This window comes from Bombus fervidus, chromosome 3 (genome assembly GCF_041682495.2).
Source record: "Bombus fervidus isolate BK054 chromosome 3, iyBomFerv1, whole genome shotgun sequence".
NCBI classification, from domain to species: Eukaryota; Metazoa; Arthropoda; class Insecta; order Hymenoptera; family Apidae; genus Bombus; species Bombus fervidus.
The window spans coordinates 15,976,565-15,997,598 of record NC_091519.1 but is presented as its reverse complement, the minus strand read 5'-3'; the positions used below and the strand labels follow the sequence as shown (position 1 = coordinate 15,997,598).

Below are 21,034 nucleotides of genomic sequence, written 5' to 3'. Positions count from 1 at the left end.
GGGCTGATACTACCATTAATTAGTATTTAGCTTTCATACTACAATCAGGAGACAAATATTAGTTACATATCAGAGAAGACATAGCAATTAGTTTAGTCACTTTTAACTTAGATACTGATTGCAATCGTCAGATATAAACTATACTAGCTGCTATATTATATTCATTTTTATAACAGCTTTAAAAATTTTTTACAAAAATATGAGAATGTACATTATAACATTAATTTCATGAAAATAATCTGATTTTCTCATCTTGCTATTTTACCAGCTTGCTTTCTATCATTGGATATGATTTATTCATCGAATGAATGTACATTATTAAATTGCAATCAGAATGATGCAAATAACATGAAAATTTATGTACATTTCTTTTAACAGTATTCATTAATTGTAGTATGTTATGCATTTTCATTGTATTAATATAGCAGTATACATGACCAGCATACTTAATAATGTATGTACTACATATAGCTTTAATTCTACATTTTTATCAAAATGGTTGTCATAATGGTTGTCATCATAATCATCATATTTCACATAAGAAATCATACAGATTTATTTATAAAACTCATTAAAAATATTGATACAATAAATAAAATCATTCATAACATTTGTTTCTTCCTTTATTACAATTAATCTACATTACCACACTGAGTCAAAAGTAAAGTCTTTTCAATGTCTAAGCATATTTTTTTAATACCATTAGGTGGAACATATTCTGCTGCCAAAATAGCAGTTGCTACTGCTATTGTTTCTTGAATAGTCCTTGCTTTGACCCAAACTCTACCATTCATACCAACTGCAACTTCAAATGCTTGACTACGTGCAAGTGTATTGAACAATAGGGAATTGCGATTTAATATCTTTCTGACAAGACTCAAAGAACAAGTGAAGATCATGCCTTCAGAGCTTAAAGCACCCAATTTCTTTTCTTTACCATGAGAATCCACACATACAAGTTCTGGTTCCATATCTTTACTGGCAGCTAAAAGCTTAGCAAACACAAGGTCTCCGACCTGAATGTCAGGACGATTTTTCTTTGTAGCTCCTTCAAATGCCAGATATGAAAGAGATGCTTGTTCACTGGCACCTATATCTACCTTGAAAATATCACTACTTCTCTGTGTTACTATACCAACTACATTTTCTCCACGGTTTGGTATATAACTATAAAAAGAAAATATAATATATGGAAATCTTTTAAAAAAATCAGATAAAATGTCCCTTTAAAATAGAATTTGATTACCGCTTTTGATAACTATCTACATAATATACAGCTGGTTCTGTTTTCTTTAATACACCTGCTTTATATGCAAATACTGTATCAGCTTCGCGGCGAAGTCCGGGTCCTAAAATGATTGTTTCTTTTTTGTTAATTGTAGTAATATCTTTTATAGTATCACCAGGCATTACTACGTCTCCTACACTGACTTCCATTGTCCCTTAGAAGTAAATGACCTTAGTTTTTACGTTACAATATAAATTATTATAGGTTATAAACATATCATTTACTCATATCTTTTATTACGAAGTGATCATCAATAAAATTATCCATAAACAAATGTATTACTTCTCACTGATATGATTATAAAGATACGAAATTAGAGATAATAATGTTTGATTATATTCTGTTATACCACGTGCATTGCTTCGTGATAAACTTAATGTTTTCCTCCTAATCTCGCGCGTTTGTTCGAAACAGATTCGAAAGGAAAAGCGGCTGCGCAATATAATTTATATAAATTGATGCAATTAATTATACAAGAATTGTTATCGATATCACGAATGTACTGGTATAGAAAATAAATGTTATTTTATTTCTGAAACTAGAGCTATTAGCCTTAATATAATTCAACTATACATTTGAATATTGTGGAAAAATATTGTTCTTGAAGCGATTGCGAAATCCAATGCAATTTTCCTGGTCTTACGCTTATGTGTGACAGTGGTGCCACCACACGGTACGTTGCAAAGCTGCCGCGTGAAAACGGTAACGCCACAGGAATCGTAGTACTAGTTGTGTTTTTTCGTTAATTGGTTTCGTTTTAAGACGGGTTTGAAAGTCGACAGTTTCGTGTATAACACAACAAGATTGACAGTCGTGTCACTAATGTAAAGGTAATGTTTTTCGACGACGCAAAGTGTATACTTGTGAAATTTGCGCAACGTTCACCGGATCGATAATTGATTTACGTGTGTTCTATTCTAACCTACCTGTCCGTTCCTTCCAAAGTTATTAGTTCAATCATGTCACGTTGTCGATCGATTCGTCGCGATTTAGTTAAGATTTTACTTTGAACACTTGGAAGAATTCTATTAATATACTCCGCGACCCCAATAAAGATGATCTTTAGTCAGGTTTCTAAATGCCTAACCAGTATGCCTATTGTGCACTTACTGTCATTCATTATTAAGATACTCGTTAATCTATATTATGTATAGAAATGTTCCCGTGATTCTTAGTCAACAAAAATATATATGTATATAATATCATTCTTTGAAATTTTTTTTCTTGTAAAGTTTATCCTTAAAAATTTCTATTCTGATATAATAAACATGAATGGACTTATTTAATTACCTAAATTCAATCAGTATATCATTTAAATAATATTTGTAAGAATTTATTTATATATATTCATTTTTACCAAATATGTGTTTGTTTTTTTAATATTCATTGATATTAATAAATTATACTTTAGAATACTTTTACATTTTATGATTGTAGGTATAATACAAGATGTACAATGGAATTGGATTACAAACACCACGAGGTTCTGGAACAAATGGACATGTACAAAGAAATTGGGCAATTGTACGCAAGACTAAAGACAAAGTCACTTACAAAACAGACGAAGGAAAATTAGATCAGCTAAATAAGCAACCTAACAAAGATATTCTTGATCATGTTAGAAAAAGGAAAGTTGAAGTCAAATGTGCAGAATTAGCAGATATTTTAGAGGAACAAGGGTAAGTACATATCTTTATTTTTATAATAATATCGTATATAAATCTGATTATATTATTGTAACATCATAATTACTCAAAAAATAAATATTTCTTAAAAGTAAATTTAAAAATTAGATATCGATTATGTACGAAAGAAATATAGAGCTTCATCGATCCTTTGAACCCAACAGTAAATGAGATTCCGAACTTCAATTGGATTTGGCTTATCTTTGGCTTCAATATATTCTTTCTATGCAGTGTATTTCTTTAGTAAACTGCTAACTATAATTAAACAAATGCTAGAATTCTTCTTTATTTGTTTTCTTTGCGCTTTATAGATTTACATCCGAAGAGGTAACAAAGAAAGTAGAATCATACAGATCCATGTTAATGGGAACTGACACCAAACCAGCAATATCTAGAGATGAATTTGGTCGTGTAAAGTAAGTATATTTTCTTCCTTATTATTTACATTTCTATATGATTATATTATATAAAATATGATCAAACAAAATAAATAAACGAAGTAAATAAGCTGCATTTTTAAATATGTTACAAGTAATTTCATAATATAAAATTGCATGCAAATAGTATTGCATGGTATGTAAATGATGAGCAATATTAGTTCGTTTCTATTTTAAGACTATATTAAGATCCCCTTTATTTATAAAAAAGAAAGAACTTAAAAACCACGAATTCAATGAAAATTTAAACTTTTACGTAATTATTCGTTCTAAATCCATTCATTTATGTCGTTCCAAAACGCGCATATCGAAAATTTTGAAAACGAAAGTTTTAAGAGATTTCGAGATAAAGATCTAATAGCTACGATGGCTAGAACTCGTGTAAATATGATGTCGGAGCTGCAGCAGCTTCTGATCGGTAGCTCAGGTTCCCGCTAAACCCAATATTATTGGAGGGTGGAGACATAGTCGCGTTCTCTCTCCCGAGTCGGCTTTTAGGGATATTACGCGGCCGATATCGACGTACCCCATAGCGCCGGCGCCACCCACGAACAAGGGGAGATACGGAGGTGCACAGAAAGAGAAACAGAGATACGCAAAGGGTCGAGCCAGAGAGAGGGAGAGTTCTGTTCCAGCATCTCTCATACTCGACTCTTTCCGCCTCAGTGCGAGGATGGACCGGCGTTACGACGCTACGCGTCGTCGACTCTCGTCGAGTACGCGAATCGTCGGCCAATAGTCGGAAGAAAAAAAATCAAAAAAGAAAAAAAAGAGACCAAAAACAGGAGGGAACATGTAACGGTTTCGTGATACACTCGCAAACAAACAAATCACAAAAGTCTTCCTTTAGCGTATAGATTATTATATATATACATACATACATATATATATATTATATATTATATGTTTTAATTAATCGTAAGTGATAAGTTGGCGTGTTAAGTGTAATTCAAGGTACGTAGGTTGAATTCGGAGGAGGAAGAGAAATCATTCGTACTCGTGTATTAATCCAATCTCAATTCCGATTTAAATTTACGCACATGTTCCGTACGGATACGCACATCTATTATAAAATTTGTTAGATCAAGGAACGTATTAGAAAAATATTAAGGGTAAAAAGAAACTCCCAATTCTAACGCAGAGGGAGTGCGAGAAGATTTAACAGAAGAGCATAATTCCCACGTGTTTCAAATTGATTACGAGAGAAGAGAAATCGGAAGATTTGAATGGGATCCGAAATTTTTCTATGATAAAAATCCATGTGTCTCCAGGTCGATGAATCGACAATAATTAATTAAGACGTCTTGCTTCTCTGTGCACTCGGCGTGTACGGGTCGAGATGCGGCGACTATAGTGTGCCTGATACGAAGTCTTCCTTAGCATGTAAGCTACAATGAAATTACGATATATTCCTATATTCTTACACGAGTCACTAAGATATATATCTCTATACAATATACATGTATTACTAATTATATAAAACTCTTAAAAATCTAAGAGAAAAAATACGAGCAAGTTTGAAGAGGAAATACTTAGAAAAATTTAAGAGAAATTAACACGAAAAAGAAATTTCTCAAATAATTCCAAACAAAAAGTTGGTTATTTTAAGAAGAGATTGGTTTCAACGACGATTGCTGTTGGGAGAAATAATCGATCAAGCAACGAGGAATTTTCCTCGTGAACAAGAGAAGATAGGGAAAGAGAAAAAAGAGAAGAAAGGAATCCAGAGACGAAAAGTGACGTTTTCATCATCGCTGCCGGATGATTGTTCTCGGTAGGATAGCAGAAGTTCTGAATAAGGTGCTGGTGTAATCGGGGGAGGAAGCCATTACCTGCGCCTTCAACCCTCAACCCCCTTCCGGCCGCCTAAACTGTCAAAGCCTGCCTCGAGAAGGGGATTAAGCTGCATCGGAACTACTCGCATACCCATCGCCCGACCGGTAGAGCTCCTTAACGTAAATTAGCGGCCGATCGTGCTTAATGCTCATCTAATTACCCGGCCGTTAATTATTCAAGCCCGTAGTTTGTCCTCTAGAGTTGCCAGTGGCTGACCAAGCAAATTGCTGGCTAAATGAGATAAAATTTATTGGTAACTATATCGGGGAAAATACCGAATACATTATTACAAATCTTCTCAGAAATCTTATAATTAAAAAAAAAAAATCTTATAATATGTTACATCTCGTAATTTGAAAACGTTTATGTAAAAGATATAAAGGAAACTTGAAAGAATTACCAAAATGTATATTTCAATGAAGGGATCAAGAAAAATATTGATTACAAATAGAAGAGAGAATTTGCAACAAGATCGAAGTTTCGATTAATTTATATATATATTGTTAATTGAATAAAACCAAGGAAGAGGAGGAATTTTTTCTATCGAGAGTTTTGAATCGAGGAATGATTATGTCTGTGACGGTAGCTCCTTTGAAACCAGCTCGTGGACGAGGTCCAGCTGATGGCCGAGCATTTTTTGAGACACTGTGGAGAGGAAATTTCTTCTTGGATAGACAGAAGGTGATGAAACGATCGCGAAAACGAAAGTTGCAAGCGGCGAACGGAAAGAAGCGTGCACAGTTGCAGATGCGACAGCATTGTTGCTGTTGTCAGCGCATACAACTCCACCTCCTCGCCGGACGGCGAAGCAACATGCGCTCCGTCGTTAGGTGATTTTGTCACGAACGTTTGTTAAGTGTATAATTTTTTCTTACGTTGAATAATACGTTTTTATGGCCTGCTTTTTATTTGTGGGAACTTATCTTGTTCAGACATGAATTATTTACTTTTCATTACTATAAAAATGGTAAATGTTCATCCTTTTTTTTTTTTTGAATATTTTGTATCGATTAATGCATTTTTATGGTTTTTTGCCGTCCACCTTTCACCTGTGGAAATTTATTGTTTTGAGATAAAATCTTTTTACAATCTTTTTAAAATCTTTCAAAAGTTACCGAAGGTAAAAATTATAGTTTTTATAATTTTCCTAGGTTTTAAGAAAATTCTTTTTCTACGTAATCATTATTGCAAAGACTTAGAATGATTGTATTTTTAAATTTGAATTAACTTTCTCGAGAAGTCCGTGGGAAGATGAAAGACTAACCGAAGGAATTGGGTTTCTCTGACCACAGATTATCGTCTCTACTTATTGTACATGGATATTTGATGCCTCTAATGGCACACAGCTGATAGAATGTAGGAAAGTATCGCTACATATTCCTTTCCTATTCAAACATTGCTATAAATATATTTGTTTATTTCACAGTTTTTAACTAGAAAGTTAATAACTTAAAAAGTTCTCGACAGAAATTCAAAATCTAAAAATATCAGCAGAAAGGAGATGTGACAAACTGGGGGGGATTAAAAAGGCAAACGCTCTCTTTGAGTTCTATTTGGGGATGATTCACACTGTTGACCCCCAATCCCACGCGAAAGGGAAACATTTCCCTGTAAACAACTGTTACCCTTTAACACGCCATAATAATCAAAAGTAACTGCCTTTACCATACTACATACTTCGTTCAATTATTCTAAATATAATAATTCGAAAACAAATTCAACTCCATCTTAGGAAAACAGAAAGATAAGAGAAAGGGAAAAATGTACAAAATACCTATTTTCTAAAAAAAAAAAAAAATGACTACCAGAGACTCGCATTATTCAACTCTACTTTACATAAAGAGAAAAAGAAAATTTAGAAGAAAAAAAATTATATATTAAAATATAAAATATCTCATCTTTCAAAAGAACAATTACCAGAAAATTCACATCATTTCGAATGAAATCAACCATCAAACTCTTTAAATTAAATAAGCCTGTTAAAGGGTGACAAGAGAAAAATAAAAAAAGCACAAGAAACAATAAAAATTATTTGGCCGTTTGATCTCCGTTTAGCGATACTTCGCAAGTGGTTGGCTGCTGAATTCGAGCGTGCAGCGGCGAGGAGTAGTGGCGCGAAAGGGATAGCAGAAAAGAGAACAGCTGGATTGTATTGATCCGCGCTCGAGCGTTGGCGTAGGGGTAGCTCGGCCGATCCCGGCCTCGCTTGCTGCTTTTCACTCGCGGGGTAGAAGAGGGGCCACCTCGATTTCTCTTCGGTATAGTCTCTCTGTTCGGTGTTATGTCACTGCCTTGCCGCATTGTTCGGACGGTTTCATCGACGTTCGCCAAGGCTACACCGAGGGACACGCCGTCCACCTCCTTCATCGTCAATCTCTTTACACGCTTTATGGATCGTCGCGAAATTTCACAGAACTAGAGCGGCCCACCAAGTGTGTCCGGTTCCGCGCGACGATGACGGTGAAAATTTCAACGCGGTACGAATTTTCCTCGTTTCACCCCCGTGTCGTGTTGCTTCCTCGTCGCGTCATCAAATTCGATTAGAATATCAAAATAGGTCATATTACCTGTTTTCGTTCCTTCCTCCACGACATGTATTTATTTTTATTCATAGCACAGTTACTTTATCGGATTTTTCTTATCTCGCGTGGAAAGAAATATCTTGTTGGAAAGAAAATATTCTTTAGATCACAGATATTTTTTATACTGTTTTTGGAAGAGTAGATCTGATGGCCACGTGTTTCTAGGTTTATGTGCGAACTTGGTATACGTTCGGTGCACGGGGTCAATGTGTTCGCATATGATTTACCGAGTAAAGTTTCCAGTGCCTTTAAGTGACTATATCACACGGCAGTGATCGTTAAAATCTAAGATTTCTTTCCGGATCGAAAGATTTTAATTTAAGAATTTTTATTATTAATTTATTGTATTAATCGTTTGGATTCAAATAATTTACGTGATGCGAGATTACTTTGTTATTGATTTACTGTATCATTCGTGCAAAAGAGATTTATGCTTGATGGAAAATGACAATACAAATTTTTCTTGCAGTGTAAGAGAGACACATCAGATCGCCGAGGCGCAGCAAGAGAAAAATGCAAAGCTACGCGAGGCGTTTGGGATATCGGAGTTCTTCGTGGAGGGAAGTAGCCTAGATCCGGAGAGGCACGCGCGCGAGGCTGAGGCAAGAGCGGCGGCGAGCAAAGTGTATGAATTAGTACGGACCCCGAGTCCAGCTCCGGACACCACGTCCGTCCCGGAGAAGAAGAAACGCAAACGGTCCGGTAGTGCAATTAAAAAGAAAAAGGGGAAGAAGCATAAGAAGGAAAGGTAAAAGACAACGTAATGGTGCACGGGTCAATGGAGGCTGGATTCGATATTTTAATTAATTCGTTAAAATAAAGACAAATAAGATAATGTTAATGCAGATGAAGGAAATTGTAGTAATTATATTACTACATTGTACTGCTGTATGTTAAAAGATTGGATATACTGTATACTATAGCGTAGCAGTAGTACTATAATGGTATACTACAGCATACTATAGTATAGTAGTAATAAAATAGTGTACAATATTGTTTGTTATATTATAGTGCAATGTAATGATATACATTATGCGTGACTTGATTGTTTAAACAAAAAATTCATATCGATGTCCCATGTAAGAGAAAATGTACACGAATCCAGGCTCCAAGACCGAACGGACCATCCCCCGTAGTAGCTCCTCTCCTAACCCCCGGTTAATTATTCATTTATCGCAAGTTCCACACTCGTTCATTTGCTTACTACACACCTCTTGTCAGATACTGACTCATGACTCACCTACTATTTCATGTCCCATACACCTTTCTCTGTTTCAAACAGAACTGAGGAGGACTGAGTGCCTACCCAGTAGGCTCAGTAGGTAAGTGTGGTCGTCGCGTCTACTTTCCAAAAAAAAAAGTTTAAAAAATTAAAAAAGTAATAAAAGAAAATAAAAGATACACTTGAAAAAATAAAAAACCATATAAAATATCTGTATTAAGAAAAGAAAGAAAGAAAAATAGTCGAGTCTAATATATTTAGGTATTTGTCTAAATAGGCATAATTAGAGGGTAAATGTTTGCTGTATTGCTGGAACATTCCTGTAACATCAAAAATTAGTAATCAGCAAGATTTTTTTGTCAGATACAATGTAATGATGCAAGAAAACAGTGGGCAAACATTTACTTTGATATTATACAAAATATACACGGGTTTTTTTAAACAAATAACGTTGTACGTAATCTGACGCGTAAATCATGCATTTCTATCTTTGTTGTTGTTATCGATAAAGCTTGTTGTTAATGTCATCTCTCTATTTTTTTCTGACAAGTCCGTCCCTATCGATGGTTATCAAGGTAATGCTAATCCCATATTATATCAATACTCCTCATATTTTGTATACTCGTCTTTTGTAACTTTTGAAAGATTTGGTTTTACATAACGCACAATGTCCGGTGACTAGTTAGAAAAAAAAAAAAAAAAAAGAAAATCTTGCAGAACGTATGAAAAACCAAATCTTTCAAATGAGTGATTATGTAGTCGGTTTGTTAGCTATAGCCCGATATTGTGATTTTCACCTTATATATGTATCGTTGTACTTATATTTTTTATTACTTAATTCACTTGGGATTGCAGTGAGAGATTGGAAAAAATATATTTATATATATAATTTTTCATTTTTTTTCTTTTCTACATCGATACTTACTAAAATATTCACACACTGCATTTCCTATACATATACATATATATCAGTATATAAGTTAGTATCCATTTTTTAAATTGAATACCTTATCCAGATGCTGAGATAGATCAGTGTAAAAATTTCGCCCGGAATTACGCGTTCTCAACTGCTACTTTTTCCGAGTTTCTTACTTTTTAATCGAATACAGCAGGTAGCTTGTATCATTAGAATAAAGTATTTGTTTCACACACGGATACATTGTACTACAGCTTTCTTTATTGTCAGCACAAGGTATGCACTTGTCGACAGGAAGACGCCCACTGCAAGAATTAAAAAAAATTAAATATTATTAACCAAAAAAAAAAAAAAAAAAAAAAAAACATATTAAACTTATTTATAGTGAAACTTTTAGAATAACTACGAACGAATTTCCTAGGTCGGAATCTCCGAAGGGTAGCAAGAAGAAAGAAAAATCCAAAAAGAAGAAGAAGGAAAAGAAACACAAGAAGACTGAGGCTAGTTCCTCTGACAGTGATTCTAGTGAAGCTTCAGATGATAGCAGGTAATCAAACTTCTAAAATTTGTATCTTTTTATACTTAATATACATACTCAATTATTAATATAATTGATTTTTTAGTTCTTCCGAAACTGAGTCAAAGAAGAAAAAGAAAAAAAAGAAGAAGAAGTCAAAGGCAGAGGCAAAAGAAAAGCATGAGGTAGGAAAAATGATGCTAAGGAAACAGATACGAAATTTCTATCTTCCTCTCTCTTTCTATACATATACATATTTATAACTATATTATATCCATATATATATATATACCTTATATATATATATACCTTAGCACGTGAAACAGGAGCATGTGACATTTACTTTTACGTTCATTTTTCTCCTATTAGTTGTTAATCGAACATTGGATTTTATAAGATATTTTGTGTTGCCGCCTAACTTTGAATAAGCATGATTCATTGCTTGTTTCTGTAAAGATTTTTATCTGATTTCAAGTTAACAGTCATTATTTCAAAAGTGTAAATCTCAGTATTGTTTGTAATTATCAGCGCCATTTGACAGGATATATTCCCTGAGTGAGTACCAGATATGCCGCTACTCAATGTAATAATAATTTTGTAATTTTTCTATTCGTACGAATTTTTGCGATTGTTGTTGCCTTTTCACTCGTTTTGTGTCAAGCACCATCACGTTTACGAGAAGAGAATAAACGAATAGGAGACTGCTTGTTCTCTGACCTAGGTGCAATGCAAACAGATTAATATTAAAATAGTATATAACGTTTACATTATCAACTTCTCTGATTTTTTTATTTTCTCAATTATGTTTCTTTCGCGGACACATCTCTTCAACTGAAACACTTCGTACATTTTTATCTTCTGAATTTGTACTAGAGCGAATGAGCAGACTCCAGAGAATCTTTGAACAATTACGATTTCTTTTTTTATCCTACTGACAAGTACATATGCATGATTGATGTTCGCTAGATAATCCTGTCTAACATAGTAATCCATACTGTTCTTCTTCTAGAAGAAAAAAATACCCGTCAAAAGGAAGCATCAGTCATCCGAGAGCTCGTCAGATAGGTAAATATCAAGTTCAAAGTTTTTCAAATAAATTTTTCAAATAGGGTAATTTAATAATCCCAAATAGAAATCATTTTTTTAATAGTACATAGTTTTATATTATATATAAGTTTGATGAATTTCCAGTTCTCCGGAGAGGCCGAAAAAGTCTATGAAACATGACAAAATTGTAGAGAAAGCTAAGAACGATGAGACGGAGAACACAACGAAAGAGCCTCGATCGAATCGCTCACCAAAGAAGCAAGAGAAAGGTCGAAACGAAACTCCTCCTCCCAAGAGGAAAGATTCTCCCGTTAAAAAACCTGCGCCAGAGAAAAAGGACAAATCACCAGCTGTACATAAGAGTCCTCCACCAAGGCGACATAGATCACCATCAAGAAGTAAAGCTGATAGAGGAAGGTCTCCTAAAAGATATTCAAGGTCACGACGAATTAGCCCTTCACCAAGGAGAAGAAGGATTTCGAGATCTCCAAGAAGATACAACAGATACTCCGTATCCAGAAGCAGAAGTCGATCGAGGTACGATCGTTATGGATCACGACGTCGATTGTCACCACTTCCTAGACGCAGGAGATCCGATTCCCGAAGAAGATCCAGGTCTCCCAGAAGACAGAGAGATAGACGAGAAAGATCTAGAGATCGTCGTAGGAGTCGTAGTAGGACAAGAAGTAGATCTAGAAGATCCACCTTAAGTTATTCTCCTGTACGGAAAAATCCGGAACGGTACAAACACATATTAGAAGAGAAGAAGAAACGAGATCAAAAGAAGAATCACGATAACAAACGGAAATCTCGGTCAACTTCGAAAGCGAGAAAAATGCGAACAATCACACCAAGAGTTAGGTTACGTTCCTCGAGCGAGGATGAAACAGATATAGCAGACGATGAACCAAAAGCAGAGGACGAAGAGAAAATGAAAGAAATGCATACATTGAAGCGATTACAGAGTGGATTAGCCGCGAAAGCCAGAGAGACTCTTGGTAAGAAGGTAATAAGTCCAGTAAAGATTAAAATTGAGAAGAAAGAAGATAGCGTGTTGGATATAGCTTTACCAAATGACCCGCCCAAAATGGTACAAAATACTATTGGTCTTGTGCAAGAGAAATCTAAGTCAAAATCTCCTATATCTCATTTACCTGCTATTCAATCTCCAGTGTCTAGCAGATCACCCTCACCAGCTTTGCCATTGACTAGAGAAGAGGCTGCAATAAAAATACGATCTCCGAGTGAATCACCTCCTCCATTGCCACCAGTCTTAAATAAGGTTGACTTAAGGTCACCGAGCATGACAGCTAAGACAAATCATCGTTCGAAGTCTCCTAGTATCACCAAGAAAAATTCGCCAGTTGCCACAAGAAAACACTCGTCACAGAGCAAATCGTCCTCACACTCACCGCCCGTATCTATCTCCCTTAAAGACACTACTATAAAACTACGTTCTCCAAGTGAATCCCCGCCTCCGATTCCTAGTAACAAATCTAATCAAAGATCTGCATCACCAGTCATCTCGAAAAAGAGTTCACCTGTTTCTAGAAAGCATTCTCCGAGGAATAAGTCTTACTCCAGGTCACCTTCCAGGTCGTACACGAGATCTGTGTCACTGGAGAAAAGGTCTTCCAGATCGCCTCGGCATCGTTCAAGGTCCGTCTCCAGAGACAAAAAATCACGTTCTGTATCGAGAAGCAAGAAATCGGCATCTCCTAGACACAGATCTCCAACATCTCCAACAAGATCGAAGAAATCATCTAAATCTCCAGCAAGGTCAAAGAGATTGAGCAGGTCAAGGTCTTCTTCGGAATCAAAACGATCTGTATCTAGATCTCCGTCACGTTCAAAAGAATCTCCGTCTCATTCCCCGGAAAAGTCAAGGTCCAGGAGTAGGACCAGGTCGTTATCGAAAGGATCCAGGAGCCGATCTCTATCGAAGAAGTCTAGAAGCAGATCTTTGTCAAAGAAATCGCGTAGTCGATCACCGTCGAAGAAATCTAGAAGTCGGTCGCTATCGAAGAAGTCAAGAAGCCGTTCGCGATCATTGTCCAGGCTATCGCGAGATAAAGAGAAGAGAAGTCATAGTAGGAGTAGTTCACGTTCTTCTTTAAGGTGAATAATTAGTCTTTTTTACATGTATTTCTTTTACTCTATTCTTATAAGAAATTGTTTAATGTATTTTTATTTTGTGTCCAGTTCAAGGCATAGTCGTAGAAGTTTCTCTAGTTCATCGCGGTCATCAAGCAGTGTTTCTAGTAGGTCTTCTCGTTCAACGTCCAGCAGTTCAGCTTCTAGTAGGTCTCGGTCTCCGTCGATACCTCGACGTCATGGCTCACCTAGTTTTCTAGATAGACGTCGTATTACAAGGTAGGTATCTATACAACGGTAGTTTCGATATCGTAGCATCAGGTTTTTCAGCGCACCACGCCAAATCTTGTAAGCTCACATTGTTGTATCAAACGTAGAAATGTTTATCTTCTTTCGACTTTTATTTTTTATTTTCGTTTTTTGATTTTATATATTCATCATCGATGTATCCATCTCACGATCGAAACGCTCACTTGTTTAAGAAGTTCCAATTAATAATAAGCAATTTGCAAAGCGACGATATCGATAAGTTTACGATGAAATCACGCTTGGACGTTCTTTTATTAATGCTATTTTGTGTTGTGTCCTACAGAGACAGATCGAGGGACAGGCATAGAAGATAAAGTTACGGCTTCGCACAGATGTTTCTATTACTTTCCTATAATTATAATGTAGTAGTAAACATGTGATGCATACCGAATTTCATTTTTAATAAGTAAATAAGAAAAGAAAGAGAAACAAAGCAATTTTAGCTGCAACCATGAAGACTAGCTTAATAATTATTAACGAATAAGCATAAAGAATGGTGTAGTTTAATTATAATTATTCGTGCATATTATGGCACATTAAAACTTTATCAGTATCGATTCAATAATTTTCTAAGGAATTACTTTCGACACTCATATACAATTACTATGCAATACGTCTAATTAGCGAACTCCCCGCATCTAATTACCCGCGTTATGTAAAATGAAAGTATACTCCGTCGCAACTTATATATGAATTTCGTTTCAAGTCAGTCAAGTATACTTATGTTTGTATGATTTTTTCTTCCCCCTCTTTTCATTTGTATCTAATTGCTTACAAAATAATCTAAACATGAGTAGACGTAGCATGCGTGTATCTTCCTTATAAATTATTGTAAATGAAATATTTACAGTAGAGATTCTCTTTTATTTTGTCAGTCAGAAATAAAATGTATTTACCGCTATAAAAGCAAGCTGTTTTCTTTAGTTCTTGATATACATTTTTGTTCGTTGTGTTCTGTGAATAATTTTCAATCCACTGCCTTCCTTTATTAAAATTACAGCAAGGTAAGTAACACGTTTTTATTTTTGCATGGTTTCTTTTGTTGCATTGCATGGTTTATTTTGCACGTTCCTTTTTTTCAATATCTATTATTAATGATAATATATATTATATCTACTTAAATTATTTAATTCGTGTAAGAGTTGTTTACGATTAACATATTTTTATCTAATTTTTAACAAACGTTCTTTATTGTATATAACTGTGTGATTATCATAATATTAACAGTCATTAATTTTAGCGCCAGGAAACGACCAATTCCATATCATCGACCTACTCCGACACCACCTTCGTCACCGAGTAGTTCAGATAGCAGCAGACATAGTAATTGGTCAAGTCCAAGTCATCGATCAAGTTGTTCCCCGAGTCGAAGTCCATCATACACGCGTTGAAGCGATTGAGCGAATCCATAAAGACTAGACGTTCCTTTCATGTATCAGATTTAGAATGGTGCGGATCATGAAGGTCCTTTGATGCTTTTTTCTAACATCATGTCTTACGTCATGTTAAATCATGTTTATATTGTTGGAAATTGACACGATTGTAAAGAAAGGTTTCACTGTATTTTTTCGTATCAGGAAGGTACAAAGATAATACACCATTCTGAGTTTGGTGCATCATCTTTAAATCTTTGTAAATTCTTAATATGCATTTACATGTTTGATCTCGTAACTCGTAACTTAATAATACTCATCGATGATGGTTCACAGTAATACCATCAGCTTCAGTATTAGTAACACTAACGTTATTTCTATTGCTCCATTTTTATTTTAGTTAGATATTAGGTAAGAATGATTTTAATGTACTTACAGTATGATATTTACATCATTACTAGGACAAACCTATTACCAAAGAAATGAAAGATTTAAGTTTGTCTATCATTCATCTTTCAATTTTGTGAATTGAAACAAGATTTAAAAGCTAGATGTGCAAGAGTAACCAGAGATAAGATATTTTAATAATAGGATATATGACTAATTTATAGCAAAATTTTATAACACCATCATTTTTGGAAGTACATTATCTTCCTCGATTATATTGTCTCACAATCTTGTGAATTTTATGTCTTCATAAAATAATGTTTTTCGTAGACTTATGTACATCTACGTACTTAAGCAATAAGAAGACAATGATGATTATAAGCATCATGAAGTATATTGATTGCAGCTTCTTAAGATCTCACATCATTATTCAATAACAATTCTATTATTTGAAGGTTCATTTAAAACTATTCTAGTAGTACAACGTCTGGGTGATTTTCTAATCATATAATTGTTTGTTATACAAACACCAGCTAGTCAAATTTTAGACATTCCATTAGTAATTAACGTACTGAAACATTATTCAAATTGATCTATTAATTTTTCAAGGAAGTAATTCATATTTTAGTGCAATGTTTTACACTTGTTCCTTTTGTATATACATATATATTATTGTGTATAGACTCAACACCATGCTCGTTTGCTATATTAATTTATTTATTTTCTGACTTATATATATATATATTTATTTATTTATTTATTTATATCATGAATAGCTAGTCATTTGTCAATTGAAGACAAGAAAAATGTATAAAAGTGATGTTAAACTATTAGAGTTTCGTTTACTGGCAATACTCAATTTATCTGAATGCTAGTCAGAAAGTTTTCATTTGGCTGTAAGGCCAGGCAGCGTACCAAAAGACATAATTAGACTAGTCTTGATTATTCAAAGTTAAGTCTTGAAAATGTATGTATAGGGTTAAAAAATCATATTTGAAAAGTCTACATTGTTTATGATTAGGAGGAAAAACTATGTAGAATTAGTTCTTGCATAATGACTGATTCAGTTTTATTGAAAAAAATGTCAATTGCTATAGTGTTGCAATATTAATTCACCCTTGATGCATATCTATGAAACGAAGCTGAAACATAAATATGTAGGTACTTATCACATGAAAGACTTGATTTTAGAATTAATATATGTAAGGTCTGGAAAATTTATCCTATCATTTGATTAATGCGTTTTGCAATATTACAAAACTCTGACAAAGTATGAAGTGGAAGTTATTTATACGAATGTAGGAAGGAAAAACATTGTTATCTTTGCACACCATGGCTCTTGACATTAATATTTATTATTCATAATTTACAGCCGTCAAATGTTACCATCGTTGAAATGAAAGAAATTCTGATTATATCTGTAATATACTCTGTATTGTTGTTGTGTGATTAAATTAAAAAGCTTAAAATATTTTCTTCTTCTTTTACAAAACATACAAAATTCATTTATGTATATAACCATTCTTATACCACAGCTTAGGTACTAGTAAGGATAGTATTCAGTTTAAGACTGTATATTACATACAGTAGTACAATTATATACAGATTAAACTGTGTAACATTGGAATGAGAAATTATTTACATAATTTATGTATAAAGTATGTAGCGCTTAACAAATATGTACCCCATAAGCAGCATATCCTTTTAATATTTAGTAATATAAAAATTAAATCTCTATTATATGAATATGTTAGTATCTTGCTCCACTGATGTTATTTTGTAGCTTTTGTCTGTTTAGAACGCTGTTGTGCGAGATATATAGCCCAACAGAAACCAATAAGATTTACCACAAGAACACGTAACTGAAAAAGATTGTTAAAAATGTATTAATTTTGAAATCATTTCAGTTAGTAGTTTAATTTAAGTTATTAAATACTCAAGTGAACTTACAATTGGTGGAACATATTTTAAGTTAATAAACTGAAGTAATGTTAAATATTTTAAATTTGCAGTAAGTACTGGCAAATATAACTTTTTCATTTGTTTCAAAGCATTATCATGTGAACTACCCTACAACAAAAAAGAATTTGGATAACTGGAAAAGACAATAAGTGATGGAAACAAATTGACATGCATAAATAGATCATACCTCAAACACAGACAACATGTATAGTGCTAATGCCTGATAACATGGCGTATATAAACATCTTTCTATTAACAAAAGTATTAAAGGGTTTCTCACAAATGGATTTATATATGTATAAAAATAATGTGGAAGTGGGCCTCCAAAGAATAGCCTACAAAAAAGTAATACTTTGAGAGAACAAATAATTTCTTGATGAAAAATTACAATTATACTAGCTGTACTTAAGTACTTGATTTAGTCCATAATTTATTGAAACTTACCCAAAGAGAGCAAATGCGAGGAAACTGTCTTCATTGAAACGCTTTGCACCAGATATTTTTTGCGAGATAAAATTTCCAAGAGCTGCGATAACACAACTAAAAGAACAAATAACATTCCTTTTAAAATATATTTTAAAAGTGGAATGCAATTTGTATTCGTTATGACGTACCTAGTGATCGCTTTAGTTTTCAGTGGACTCGTATAAAGACGTTCGAAATAAGCAGAAGTAAGTTGAAATATTAAATTTTTAGGCTTGGAAAGAGCCATTCTGATTGTTCTATTTCTCTATATCAAATGAGTGATAAAAAGGAAGTGAGAGTTAAACGTAATATTTCATCAAACTATGGAACGAACGATCTGATAACAAACAGTAAATTGTAGTGAACACTACAAACAGTTACATGCAACACATACAAGTTCCGTTAATCTGATAAGTTATTAGCATATAACGCGATCAAGCTGAAACTAAAAGTATTATTAATTTATCGTATTATCTGAAATTGTATCACAATAAAATAAATAAGCTTAAAATAATGAATATAATATCATAATTTGATAGATTGCAAAATTAGTCATAGTACATAGTACATAAGTCGACAGTGACGTAAGACAGTTAAAAAACAAATATACCCTATAAAAAATGAATAATCGCTATTTTTTTGTAATATCTTTTCCATGATTATAAAACATGTATTTAACTTATATTAAAATGTGTATATATTCTTTTTCGTAATGTCGAGGTTATGTTTTGTGTGGTAGTATCAGTGTATATACACTGTGTGTACATATGTATTGTGTGCTATAACTGCATATCAAATATTAATAAAGTTTTCATCAAATATTTAGGACATGGCCCAAGGAAAATTGAAAGTGAAAGCTAAATTGCCATCGACGGTAAAAGGAAAAGATAAGAAGAAAAAGAGTCTTGGAATTCAAAGACGAAATAGTAAGTATCTTTTTATAAACTTCTATCATAAAATAAAGCGTTGTAAATTATAAGTAAAAAAATTAAATTATATGTAAATTTATTTACAAAAATTGTATGAATCTTTTTATTTATAGACGCACCTATCCAACCTAAAAAGAAGAAATTTGAAGAAACACATAAGTTAAAACAAATGATTACAAAATCAGTTAACAAAGCAGTGGAAGATGAATTGAGAGAAAGAGTTTTGGAAGGAAAAAGATCACTTACTAAGAACGAAGCAGTTGCCTTGAAAAAGAAATAATTTATGGTATTATTTTAAGATTGGTACTAAAAAAGACTATTCTTTATTTTACTGAAATAATAAATGTAATATAAATAAAGATTTGTACTGTAAAATGAACTATGCTATAAAGATTTTTATACAATACAAAGAATAAAAATAAATAAGCAAACCATTTCAATATGTATATATAAAATTTATTGCTAACAGAGGGATGTAAATAATGGGAAAATAGTATAAGATTATTCATCTGTTAAGATTTAAGATCATTATTTTAATTTGTATTGTTATTTCATAGGATAATTCTGAACATGAAATCAATGGCACAGTGACTTATAGGATATAAATATAAAAAGAAAATAATAATTTTCAGTGCACCTGCAAAACATCCCGCAATAAATTACTTTTTTGTGCGATTATCCGACAATAGTTTCCTAGAAGGCACAAGTGTTTCGTTTTTAATTGATTCATATCGACGGCGAAAGGTTTTCATTTCGCTGATAATGCGCTAATTACAAAAATAAACATTATTTCACAAGATATTTTACATAACTCATATAACAAGGTACAAAATTGTAAGTTCCATTTGATAAATGTACTAAATTTTAATATATTATCTCTTCTTAATAAACTTCCACTCTAGATCACATCGATTAAGGCTGCGTCACGTATCGTATTTTGTAGGTAGAACGCTTCTTTCTAAGTACAAGTTCGTTTAAAATATTATTTGAACTTTATGGAGAAGCCACCTACAATGTTAAACACAAATACAAGTTGAGCAGCATATCTTATTTTGAATCTACCAAACGTTCTACAGTAGTCCCCGTTTAATGTTCGCTGGTTTGAACCTGTGCAATGAAAACTATTCTAGAAGATGTATTCTCAGAAGTTACACTGGTTTATTTCTTTTCGGTACTTTTATCTCAAACTGTATCAAGAGCGAGACTGAGACATTCAGAGTGAATGACACGCTCACTCACTCTGTAATACCAATTCCAGAAATTGGTGGGAAGGACTCTGCGAACATTAACTGGAGTAAAACTGAACTAAACACAAAGCGAGGATTATATTTACCACTAATAAATGTCCACTTTGTCTGTTTTTACTAATGGCTGGAGTTGTACCAGTTCTGAATTCAATCACACCTTCTTTACCACTGACTAGTTTATGCGACACTCTGAAACGTGATATTAGTTAAACACCCAGCATGAGCATATTTATTTGTTTTTAATCAGGGTTCATTTCTTTAATTAGAATTAACTATTTTATTTGTACTTACGATTCCGTATGAACAATTTTAAGAATATTTGGGTTATTAGTGATATCAATTGCTTTTGTTAATGCTTCTATGATATGTGGTACCTCCAAAATTAAATCACCCTAAACAAAACATAAGTAACGACAATTAAGAAATATTAGTAATTTATTTACACTTTTTTAATAGTGTAATAATGGCAAACCTTATCCTTTTTTAATTCGGGTGGTATCCTAACGATCAATAAATTGTCCGATTCTCCGGTAACCACCAACTCTTCAATTGATTTATAAGGTAATCGATGTTTAAGTTTGAACGTTTTTAAGGTATCTAAAATATACACAGCATGCTCTGTTAAAATTAATACCCTTTCACGGGGTTTATAACCATGTCGATCATATTTAATAACAGGAGTCGCATACTAAAGAAGAGATAAATAAAAGATATTATTAGAACTAAAATTTAAAAACT

General features: G+C 33.2%; 5 protein-coding genes across 13 annotated transcripts in view; 2 read left to right on the top strand and 3 right to left on the bottom strand.

The window, feature by feature from the left end:
* Window positions 1–605: 605 nt before the first annotated feature.
* Window positions 606–1,911, bottom strand: Rrp40 (exosome complex component Rrp40). Its single transcript, XM_072000487.1, has 2 exons — window positions 1,247–1,911; window positions 606–1,167 (listed from the first exon to the last, which is right to left on the bottom strand). The coding sequence occupies exons 1-2, from the start codon at window positions 1,435–1,437 to the stop codon at window positions 633–635; spliced, it is 726 nt and encodes a 241-aa protein (XP_071856588.1). The 5' UTR covers window positions 1,438–1,911; the 3' UTR covers window positions 606–632.
* Window positions 1,912–1,955: 44 nt separating this feature from the next.
* Window positions 1,956–17,162, top strand: Srrm234 (Serine-arginine repetitive matrix 2/3/4). Of its 4 annotated transcripts, none has more exons than XM_072000455.1 (10): window positions 1,956–2,118; window positions 2,726–2,967; window positions 3,285–3,389; window positions 8,298–8,576; window positions 10,388–10,513; window positions 10,590–10,668; window positions 11,493–11,548; window positions 11,675–13,648; window positions 13,733–13,903; window positions 15,174–17,162. In XM_072000455.1, the coding sequence occupies exons 2-10, from the start codon at window positions 2,738–2,740 to the stop codon at window positions 15,322–15,324; spliced, it is 3,171 nt and encodes a 1,056-aa protein (XP_071856556.1). In that variant the 5' UTR covers window positions 1,956–2,118; window positions 2,726–2,737; the 3' UTR covers window positions 15,325–17,162. The 4 variants fall into 4 exon arrangements, with proteins under 4 accessions (XP_071856556.1, XP_071856558.1, XP_071856557.1 ...); XM_072000457.1 differs by lacking the exon at window positions 15,174–17,162 and adding an exon at window positions 14,217–14,839; XM_072000456.1 differs by lacking the exons at window positions 1,956–2,118; window positions 2,726–2,967; window positions 3,285–3,389 and adding an exon at window positions 4,084–6,076.
* Window positions 17,163–17,367: 205 nt separating this feature from the next.
* Window positions 17,368–18,401, bottom strand: LOC139985766 (peroxisomal membrane protein 2). The gene is made up of 5 exons (XM_072000490.2): window positions 18,270–18,401; window positions 18,100–18,195; window positions 17,843–17,990; window positions 17,644–17,763; window positions 17,368–17,555 (listed from the first exon to the last, which is right to left on the bottom strand). The coding sequence occupies exons 1-5, from the start codon at window positions 18,365–18,367 to the stop codon at window positions 17,466–17,468; spliced, it is 552 nt and encodes a 183-aa protein (XP_071856591.1). The 5' UTR covers window positions 18,368–18,401; the 3' UTR covers window positions 17,368–17,465.
* Window positions 18,190–19,492, top strand: LOC141445735 (uncharacterized). 3 transcript variants are annotated; one of them, XM_074111649.1, is made up of 3 exons: window positions 18,190–18,326; window positions 18,947–19,046; window positions 19,163–19,492. In XM_074111649.1, the coding sequence occupies exons 2-3, from the start codon at window positions 18,950–18,952 to the stop codon at window positions 19,327–19,329; spliced, it is 264 nt and encodes an 87-aa protein (XP_073967750.1). In that variant the 5' UTR covers window positions 18,190–18,326; window positions 18,947–18,949; the 3' UTR covers window positions 19,330–19,492. The 3 variants fall into 3 exon arrangements, with proteins under 3 accessions (XP_073967750.1, XP_073967749.1, XP_073967751.1); XM_074111648.1 differs by lacking the exon at window positions 18,190–18,326 and adding an exon at window positions 18,482–18,571; XM_074111650.1 differs by lacking the exon at window positions 18,190–18,326 and adding an exon at window positions 18,731–18,877.
* Window positions 19,493–19,561: 69 nt separating this feature from the next.
* Myo61f (unconventional myosin 61F) overlaps window positions 19,562–21,034 on the bottom strand; it is a 34,789-nt gene continuing 33,316 nt past the window's right edge. For all 4 annotated transcript variants that reach the window (XM_072000439.1, XM_072000442.1, XM_072000440.1 and 1 more), the window contains 4 exons: window positions 20,769–20,984; window positions 20,588–20,688; window positions 20,383–20,485; window positions 19,562–20,057 (listed from right to left, as the gene is read on the bottom strand). In XM_072000439.1, coding sequence (XP_071856540.1) covers window positions 20,043–20,057; window positions 20,383–20,485; window positions 20,588–20,688; window positions 20,769–20,984 — 435 coding nt within the window. In that variant the 3' untranslated portion in view covers window positions 19,562–20,042. The remainder of the gene's footprint in view (window positions 20,058–20,382; window positions 20,486–20,587; window positions 20,689–20,768; window positions 20,985–21,034) is intronic.